At 35.9% G+C, this 10,477-nt stretch overlaps 1 protein-coding gene and 1 pseudogene across 1 annotated transcript; one reads left to right on the top strand and one right to left on the bottom strand.

The window, feature by feature from the left end:
• LOC104731144 lies at nucleotides 5,272-7,986 on the bottom strand (annotated as a pseudogene).
• On the top strand, nucleotides 8,272-10,201 carry LOC104731143. Its single transcript, XM_010450418.2, has 5 exons — nucleotides 8,272-8,675; nucleotides 9,013-9,079; nucleotides 9,187-9,235; nucleotides 9,481-9,525; nucleotides 9,668-10,201. The coding sequence occupies exons 1-5, from the start codon at nucleotides 8,460-8,462 to the stop codon at nucleotides 9,732-9,734; spliced, it is 444 nt and encodes a 147-aa protein (XP_010448720.1). The 5' UTR covers nucleotides 8,272-8,459; the 3' UTR covers nucleotides 9,735-10,201.

The following is a 10,477-nucleotide window of genomic DNA, read 5'->3' as shown; positions in this document are numbered from 1 at the left end:
GGTTGATAGCCTAGTACACCACCTCCATAGAACTCATCTTTTCTAACCCAAATCTTGTTGCGCCTTAGACCTCCATGATTGACTCCTTGTATGAATCTGAAACAATTCCTCTTAAGATGTCCTTGAACTCCACAATGATAACATGTAGGACCATGAAACCTTACATCAAAAGCATTCTCCATGCGACTCCTCTCTCTCAACAATCTGAAACATCTTGGCCTAATATGCCCAACAACACCACAATGATCACAAACAGGTCGAAAAATTTGTCTAGGTGCATTCTGCAATTCATAAAGTTTTGTACCACGTTCTTTCACAAATATCGTCTCTGAAGCAGCCTCTGTAGCAGTCTTTGAAGTACGCTTTGAAGCAGACGTGATTTTTCCACTTAAAACAAACACTGGATCCGATTTTGAAACTTTTCCTTCATATCCAAGACCACACTTATCTGTCTTGCCAATATTCAGAATATGATCCAGTTTCTCTGTACCATTATTAAGCATCCTCAAATTCTTTTGAGTTTCATCAAGTCGCACTTTAGCTTGTAATGCTTCTTCCTCTTTTTCTGATGCAAGGTTCTCTGCTTCAACAATTTTAGCCTCTAACTTGAGCTTCTCCTTAATCAAAACTGAATTTTCATCAACTACCCTAAGCCAATGTGCATATAACTTCTCATAACTCTTACCAAGTTCTTCATAGCTCATATCCTCTGAATCACTATCACTCTCAGACTCATGCTCTGTTGCAGTTGCAGGTTTTGCTGCAGATTCAGAAGCAGTTGCAGACACTGTTGCAGACGCTGATTCAGAACTATCTTCAAAAGTTGTAAACGCCACAAAATTCTTCAGATCTTCTTCTTCATCTGAATCAGTTTCAGAATCACTAGTAACAACATTCATAGCCTTCTTCTTATGCTTTTGTAGATTAGCACAATCAGACCGTACATGACCATATCCTTTGCATTCAAAACATTGAACATTCTTTGATAAAGTCTTCATCTCTTCACCCATTCTACTTTTCTTCTCTTCGCCCTTACGCTTCAGAAATTTAGCAAATTGTCTTGATAACATGGCCATTGAATCTTCACAAGATGATACCTTAAGAGCTACTCCAATGTCAACTTCCTTCTTTATTGCTTCCTTAACTTCATCATCTTTCTTCTTAACTCCTTCAGCTTCATATGCTTTGCTTAATTCGAAAGCTTTAAGAATCCCAACAAACTCATCAAAAGCCATCTCATCTAAATTATGAGCTTCTTCAACTGCAGAAATTTTTGACTCAAATTTTGCAGGCAACGATCGCTTCAGCTTCTTCACAAGCTTTTTGTCTTTGTACTGCTTTCCAAGAGCAAAAGCCTCATTAGATATATCACATAACTTAGCACTGAACTCAGCCACAGTTTCTTTTTCTTCCATCCTTAGATTCTCAAATTGTGAAGCCAACATATCCAACTTAGTTCTCTTGACACTTGAAGTACCCTCAAACATATTCTCCAATGACTTCCACGCTTTCTGAGCTGATACACATTGAGAGATTAACTTGAAGTGGCTTGAATCAATAGCATTGTAAATCGCTGTCTTGGCTGTCGAATTGCAACTTGATAGCTTTTTCTCTGCAGCAGTCCACTTATCTCTTGGCTTAAGACACTCAACTCCTTTATCATCCACGAATTTAGGGGGCTCCCAACCAAGCTCAATCGAATTCCAACAATCCTCATCAAGGTTACTAATAAACGCTTGCATACGAACCTTCCAATATCCATAATTAGATGAATCAAGCAACGGTGGTCTTGTCATAGACGTGCCTTCTCTGTATGAAGTCATCACAACTGATTCAAAGCTCTTCCTTACTTCCTAAACTACCCTCACCCTTGATCTACCCGAAACAAGACTGAATCTCTATCGAGAACCCGCTCTGATACCACTTGTAAATGCGGATGAGGCAATAATAAAGAGCAGAAAGTAAAGAACACAAGAACTTTGTTAACGAGGTTCGGTTTTTCCTACTCCCCGGGACCACGTCCAGATTTCGATTCCACTAGAACAAGAAAGCAAATACAACCTATTCGCAAACGCGTAAATTAAGCACAACCCTCTTAATTCACCGCTCCGTTCTATAACATGAAATCTTAAGGATAATTCTCTACCCTTAACTAGACTAACACCAAGCCTAGATTCAAACCAAGATAACCTAACCTTGGGCTAAACTCCCCCTGAGCCTAGACTTCAGATCTTCAACTCTCTTGAGCAACCTTCACACACACGTCACACCGACGAACAAAGAAGCTTGAACAACACAAGCACCAAACCGCGAAACTAAGCCGCACACCAACAGAAAGCTCTCTAGGATTCTAACCTTTATGCCTCAGCTCTCTTGCTTCTTTAGGACGTGCCTAACACCTCCTTATATACCCATCAATACTTCCTAATCATCATAGAAGAAGATTTCCAAATCTCATAAGAAAAAGACTTTTTCCTTTTTGCTATTTTCCTTTTCCTTGTAAAACTCCAATTTACTCAACCAAAGAAATAGTAGTTTTCCTCTTCAATATATCCTCAAACCGTCCTTCAATATTGTCTTCTCAAACCTTCTAGAAACTTCTCACACACATAAAACACCAACAATCTTGTATCATGTCTTGAATCACACAGACACTACTTCAGCCATTCAAGACATCTTCAGTTTAAACATCAACATCATCAGTTTCTCTTTTAAAACAGTTTAAAGAAAAAATCTACACATTGAGTAGAAAAATCAACCTCACAGAAATATGGAGAATCTTCTTATTCTCAACGGAACAAAATCAGCAAAAAAAAAAATGGCTAGAAAATTTTCTAAGGATCAAAAGGTTAAAAATGATAGGAATAGATTAAAAATTTCAATTTGTTGATATAAGCCTCAAATTTTTTTCCAAAACATCAACGATCATTCATATATCTACTTCACAAACGGCTCATTGATCAATGAAATATGAATATATAGAATTGACCAAATTTACAAGATACGACATGTAACAAAAAGAACGATGGAGATACAAGACTATAAGAACGATGGACAAAGTAAATCTACGGCCGTTTTCTAAATTAGTTTTAGGTTTTTTTGTTTTGTTTTTGTTTGGAGTCAAATTAGGTTTTCAAAATTGGATTCAATCACGAATGGCTCAATTGCTTATCATCTCTGTTTATAACTAAAAGAGGAGAACTATGAAAACTGAAAGCGGCATATTACCTTGGAGACTAAAGACGACATCAAATATCATATGAGACGGTGGCATCACAACTATGGGACGATAAAGCAACCAGTGGCGAAAAGGAAGATGTTAAAGGAATAGGAATCTCTATATATGAGGGTGAAGGAGTGTGATGATGATTGACTGAAAGAGTGTGATGCTTCAAGGAAGCAGGGTGAAGAGGCACAACAAAAGGTTGTGAGAAGAAGGAGAAGCGATGCTTCACAAAAGTACGTGAATAAAAAGTTGCGTCTGAAAGACATATCCTTTGGTTTAATGAATCACAACCCTTAGATTAATAAAAAAACTAACCTCAACCGTTAGATTAAAAGATGACGTCAGCAGTTCCCTAAAAAATGAGTTTGCTATTATATATAGATAATATAGTAAGGTTTATTTCAACTCTTACTCTAAGAATCTGACTCCCAACATAATTATATGTTAAAATTAGTTTAAAATCAAATACACATGAACTTATTTGTTTTCTTTTTTAAGTATTTTAAAATGATTGCATAAATCATCAAAAGATAAACAATGTAAAGATAATTTACATTTGTGGAAAAAATATTCAAATTTAAAGTTAGGAACTTCCCAGAAATGGATGATCTAAACAATGGTTACCAGTGTTTTGTTGTTCGTTGGAGATTAAATTGAGGATATAATAGAAAGTAAATATTTTAGTTTTCACAATAGTATGAAAGGGGATGTGTTTGTATGGTAATATGTTGTTTTTAGAAAACTAAACTTTATACAATGTTTGAGCCTTTAAGAGAGAGAAAAAATTGAAATCACATATTAATGATCATAAATTTGCAAGTATTTCAAAGTAATAAGGTAAAAATGAGAATTTATATAAATAAAAATGAAAACTGAGGAAAATAGTGGGTATATATAAGGCAATGCATAAAATGATGGTATTCTTTAAAATCAAACCTAAGTAATTATGTTCATACACCATAGAACCTAAAACAAAATACTGATCAACCCAAATAAAAAGTAAAAACAAATTGAAAACCAAATAAAAATAGAAAATGGTTTCATACTTTTAAAGTAAAAACTGAAACCAAATTAATTTATGATAGACTAATTTAAAAATATAGAAGATTTTATAATATATATAAGATAATTGTTGTATAGTTTGCTTTTTGAAAAATTTTCAACATTGTTACAAAAATATATTCGTTCCATTTTTTAGTTTTAGCATCTAATATATTTCATGTTAAAATCATACACCATAGAACCTAAAAAAAAATACTGACCAACCGAACTAAAAAATATAAACAAATTGATACCAAATAAAAATTGAAAATGGTTTCATACTTTTTAAGTAAAAATTGTTGGGGCTGATAAAAAATACTGAGTCTTTTAAAGTAAAAATTGTTAGATTCAAACATAGAAACCAAACCTAAGAATTCAAACTTATAAATTTAATTTAATGTTGGTATAGTTTCAAGATGAAATCAACGACAACCGATAAAAGGTAGCTCTAGATTATTGGGACTCCATTTGTTTCTTATTAAAGAAGGGAGGAAGAAAATGTTGATGATTTTTTTTTGGGTTTTATGGGCTTGTAGTTAATTGGGTTCAAACTATAGTTAATTAGGTCCAAAAAAAACAGGTGTCATAAATATAGCAAGTCAAGTGTCATCTCCTTAGCAAAAGTTGAAAAAAATATTCTCATATTATATAAGATATCCAGACGGTATTTGATAAATTTTTCCATAAAGTTTCTCTGTCATTTTAGGCTGTAAACTATATAAGGCTATATCCAGTTCTGTAAGTAACCTTTTGGCCATATATGTTTTACAGCGTAATTGGAATTTAAGACAATTATTTACAGGTTTTACTCTCTTCAAATTGATTAAAATTCTCTTATCAGCACTATGATTGTGTATCATATATAATGCTAGTTACTTGACTAACTAATATTTGTACAGTAAGTGTAAATGGCAGCAGATGGCTGAGTCTTGTGGCTGTGGCATCACATGTTCGGAAACCAACACTAAGACCAATCAAGGGTTAAACCAAAAAAAAACAAAAAACTTACATTGAACTTGAAGCTCAATTGATTACTTATGATGGCACTAAAGGTTATAAAGAATGCGAAACAGAGCATGTTAGATAATTCAGATAATGTGTACATGTTTAGCTTATCTGGTTTTTATACATATCAAACTTAGCCCTGCTTTCAGCGAGGACTAAGAAATGTAATCGATACAGAACAAGCAAAAGACATGCTAGTAGATCGACCAGGCTGCAATCTCTCACCTAATAGGTTTGGCTTGGATCTGACCCTAAAGACAAATCCTGGTGGTTGAGGCACATGAAGAGTAATTGAAGTATTAGTGAGCATATGAAAGACTGTAGACATCGTTGGCCGGTCGCAAGGATTTTCTTGAACACATAACAAGCCGATGTGAATGCATCTAATGACTTCATTTCTATCATAATTCTCCCCCATGGCTGCGTCTACTAGTTCCAACAATGATTCATTGTTCCAAAGCCTCCATACCTATACAAGTCATTTATCAAGAAACTAAATGTTGAGAGCCATGATCGTTGCTAAGAGAACTAGAAAAGTTTGAGATATGGCATTGGAAATTTACTAACATATGTGACCAAGTTGCTTATTGAGCCATCTTGTTCGTTGAAGCTACTATTCTTCTTTCCACCTATAATCTCCAGAATCAATACTCCAAAGCTATACACATCAGATTTAGTCGAGAAATGCCCATTTGTCACATATTCGGGTGGCATGTAACCACTGCAAAATACAGCGTCATATCACTTTCAGTTTAATCAACAACAATAAGGACAAACAGATCATAAGTAAGATGGACAGTTACTTACAATGTTCCAACTACTCTTCCTGTGGTAGCTTCAGTTTGGTCCACTCTGAAATTCCTAGCCACACCAAAATCCGCAATTTTTGGGTTCATATCGGCATCTAAGAGAATGTTACCCGCTTTGAGGTCCCGGTGTATGATTGTGAGCCGTGAATCTTGATGAAGATATAAAATCCCTCGAGTAATTCCCTCGATAATGTTGTATCGTTTTGTCCAATCCAGTTGACCCTTCTTTATCGGGTCTGCACAAATCCCATATACCAAACAATTACACTATGAGATGAAGAACTAAGGTTTCAGAGAACGTGACCCCTAACATTTGTTTCTTTTCTTACCAAAGAGGAAGTGGTCGAGACTTTTGTTGGGCAAAAACTCGTATACTAATATCTTTTCATCTCCTTTGACAGAATAACCGAGAAGCCTAACAAGATTTCTATGTTGAAGCTTTGCTACAAGAAAAACCTCGTTCTTGAACTCTTCTTCACCTTGTCCCGACGTTTTAGACAACCTTTTCACTGCAACTTCTGTTCCATCTGGAAACGTTCCCTGTGGATTAATATGATCTTCACATCATTATCAGAAAATGTTTTTTCCATTCTTTCTAACACAAAAAAAAAAAAAGTACTAGAGACAAACTTATATACCTTGTAAACTTCACCAAATCCACCATGACCAAGCTTGTTAATACTATGAAAATTACTTGTGGCAGCTTCAATTTCTTTGAACTCAAATTGAAGCGAACCTGAAGTTGTTATATCATCCGCAGCTGCAGAACAAAAGCATGCATATATAGTGTTTATACCAGAGAGAAACAGAGGAAACAAAATTGATTGAAGATCTACATTTTGGGAGTGTTTTAACCCTCAGCTTATGTTACCAAAACATGAGGAAACTCACTTGCAGTTTTCTTTGTTTTGTACGCTTTTATCCTCTTCCAAAGAACAAATCCTAGAGCAAGCAAGGATATGGGAACAACGACAACTGCCACAATAGTTCCTGTAGAAATGCTTCTGCCATCTGTACGAACCCAACGAACAGAGCAGAAATAGCTTCAAAGGATAGTTAGATATGGTTATAATCATATGACCTGACCACAACAAGGATTGCAAAACATGGACACATGGTCTTAAGTTCTTAACTGTTACCTTTTTGAGGAGGAGGAATACTATCGAAAAGTCCCAAGAAGGGATAGATCTCCCAACGAATGAAACAGCTTGGCCTAGAAATAATGCCTCCTTGTCTCCCACTGCAACACGACTTATATTCAATCACGTTTTGTTGTAGACACCTGGTGCAGTTTTTAAGAGATAAGTCTTTACTACATTGCCCAAAACCGTAAATGGGTGAGCCAGTCGACTCAAGCTTTCGTATTCGGGCTGCATAGTACAAAGAGGAAGCTTGTTCTATCACATCAATCATCATAGCCTCCCATGTGATATCTAAATCCGTCGAGTTAGCTTCGAGATCTCTGGTAAAGTTATCACTCCGCAGACTCTCCATTCCGAGGGATCCATAAAAGTAACGGTCTGAGTAGCGTACAAGACAAACTGTTCTACTATCCATTCTCCAGTCTACAGCTTCTCTCTGATTAGTACAATTATGCAACAATATAGCAGTCGAAGTGATGATACAATCAGAACAAGTGTGTGCATCCGTACCTGGGACACACATCCCTAGACCGTATGCTCTGTTTGGATATTCCCCGGTCGCTGTCGTGTAGTAGAAGTCGTCATTAGCTGTGACCTTAGAAGGAAGAGAAGAAAGCAAGGCCCGACGGTTTAAGTCGTATGTATCATTTGGTGTGAAAAAACCAGATCCTTCGAGACATATACGTGCAGAGACATGACAAATGCTCACGAGCACAAACCAGAAGATTACTGATAACTTGACCATTTTATTCTTTTTCCCTTTGTGTGTTTTGATATATGAAAATCAAAATCCACCAATCTTGGAATATATATAATTTTTTTATGTACGACTCAGGGATTTCATTGTCAATTTGACAATATCTTGCGCTGTACGAAATTGACTAATCATATAATTGAATTTTTCTAACGTAGACTTTGGAATTTTATATGAGTCCTCACTTGGTCAGTCAATGGCTGAGTTAGGTCGTCACCCAATAACGGGTTCCAAACTCACAAAACTAGCTCGAGTGTGGTAATAATACACCGAGGATATCCTTTTGAAGCTCATGAATCAGTCAAGTCATGCTTATGAAAGCCTGAAAGGGTATCATATTGAAAATTTTAAAACATTGGGGTGTTATATAAAGTGATAAAATAGTAGTGGGTGCTTTTTTAATTTCTTAAAACTTGGAGAACAGATTCCAATCTTGACTACTGTGTCGTTACCGAGAGGCAGCATCGAGTACTCACCGGAAAATGGACGCCGGAGCTAAAATTGATGTGGTTGAGGCGGTTGAGGACGATTCGGCGACGGAAACTGGTCCGGATCAAGACCACGGTGAAAGATCGGAGTCGTCTTCGTTGAAACAAGGGGAGATTTTGAGAACCCTTGCTACGGTGGAGAAGGATTCTCAGGCAATCGCGGAGAGCTTTGCGTCTCTTTTTGTTTCCCTCCGATCAACTCTCTCTGAGGTTAGACTAGAGTACGCTTCTATGAATTGATGTTTTCGTTCGTTGGTTACCACATCGTTGCCGAGGAACTATGACATTTGGGAGAATTAGAGTCGAGGGTTCTGAATCGAATCAATTTTGTTAATTTCTTATAAATTAAGAAACTTTAGGGCTTTTTGCTACAATTTTGGAGATTTCATCAATAGATTGAAAACCAATTTCAAAGTTTATGTTTTGAGCTATTGAAGGTTCCTTTAATCTTTTGCTGCTTGAGATTATGTGATTCTTGAGATGTTAGTGGACGATTGAAACGATTGTGCTAAGTTTTTGTTCAATGGTCTTTTGACTGTTGGTATAGGCTACTGGAAGCTCAGTTGACCACATGAGTTGCTTTGGTGATGCAGCAGGAAGGCTTCAGGAAAGTGGTAAGGACACTGCTTGTTTTTGAGCCTAATTGGTTATTCTATTCTTTATTGGGGACTAAGAGGAATGGTTTCAATTTTGCTGAACAATTAATTTTTGACTTTGTCAGCTTTAGATGCAGCTACCAAAGGGAACCGTTACATCAACTCTTGCCTCAGGTACTTTCATAATTATCTTGATATTAGTCCAATCTGATCACAGAGCACACCGAATCTGTGCCCCAAATACGTTGCTTATTTACTCGAGGATATATAGATATCTTGCCCTTTGTTTCATCTGAAGTTTGATTGTGATTCCTGACCCTTGACCTCCAACTTTCAAAATGCATTCACAACCGTTTGTGAACGAGTTTTTCTGTTTTTTTTGCTTCCGAGATGATTTCTTTTTTTTGCTCTACATGCAGATTAAACGAGGAAGTTAAAGGCGTTGAGAATTTGGCGGCTCGGTTGTATCCTTATTATTGTTATTTGCGTGTCAACCATGTTTGTGCCTGAATGTTGAACACGCAGACATACTATTTCAGTTCAAAGCTTTCTTAATCTTGGTTTCGTCATTATTTGTTGTGGAATCCTTGATAAATCAATCTGCAGAAAGCACCTGAGGAGAAATGTGGATGTTCTTGACACGGCTGTGAACAAGCTTCTCCGGCCTCCATGAGAAGTCATCAGTTTCTTTCAAAGACTTGGATGTTTTTTGCTTATTCTTTCACAGACTTGGATCACTTATTTCTCGTACATAAAGATATTGATTTTCCCAATCAAGGATGACATATACATCAAGAAGAGAAACAACCTTCTGTTCTTCAAGGATCTTCTAAACAGTTTCTAGAAGTGCAAAGCTTCATCATGGTATAATGCTTCATACACCATCTTCATCGTAAACTACTTGAATCTCTATAACAGTGTGGTTTATCAACTAGTATCAATTTAGTAGCTCCTACCTTCTAGTGATCTGACTGTTCATGTGTGTTTCCAGTTTTTGATTTGTAGCTATGCCATTTTTCGTTTGATTTTGTTGTATACCAAAGGAGAGATCTGGTGCTACTCTTAAATCCACTGTTTTACAAGTGCGCTAGTTGCATTAAAACTCTCAACATATATGTTTCCAACTTTACATATTTTCAAGGGTTTATGCTTTAAGAAAAAAGGAAAACAATAAACCCTATAAACCCTTTTTGTAATTTATTATTTGTAAATAAATACAACTGCAAAAAACAAAATCCTACTAGGTACTAACCCGCACATAGTGCGGGATAAATCAGTTTAAAAAAAATATTATAGTAAAATTATTATTTAAGATTTAAGATTATTTATGTAAACAAAATATGTAATTGAAGTTTATTTTTCGTTTATTCAAATTTGCGTTTATTTTTTGTAAAATAAGTTTCACCCGTGAAATAT

The sequence above is a fragment of the Camelina sativa genome, chromosome 12 (genome assembly GCF_000633955.1).
Source record: "Camelina sativa cultivar DH55 chromosome 12, Cs, whole genome shotgun sequence".
Lineage (NCBI taxonomy): Eukaryota > Viridiplantae > Streptophyta > Magnoliopsida > Brassicales > Brassicaceae > Camelina > Camelina sativa.
The sequence above is the reverse complement of the archived record's forward strand: the minus strand, read 5'-3'. Positions and strand labels throughout refer to the sequence as shown.

Excerpts from the sequence above, each read along its gene's own strand:
- LOC104731143 (XM_010450418.2), top strand. The coding sequence starts at position 8,460 with ATGGACGCCGGAGCTAAAATTGATGTGGTTGAGGCGGTTGAGGACGAT. Across the intron at positions 8,676-9,012 it reads TCCGATCAACTCTCTCTGAG|GCTACTGGAAGCTCAGTTGA; the intron begins GTTAGACTAGAG and ends CTGTTGGTATAG. Across the intron at positions 9,080-9,186 it reads AGGAAGGCTTCAGGAAAGTG|CTTTAGATGCAGCTACCAAA; the intron begins GTAAGGACACTG and ends TGACTTTGTCAG.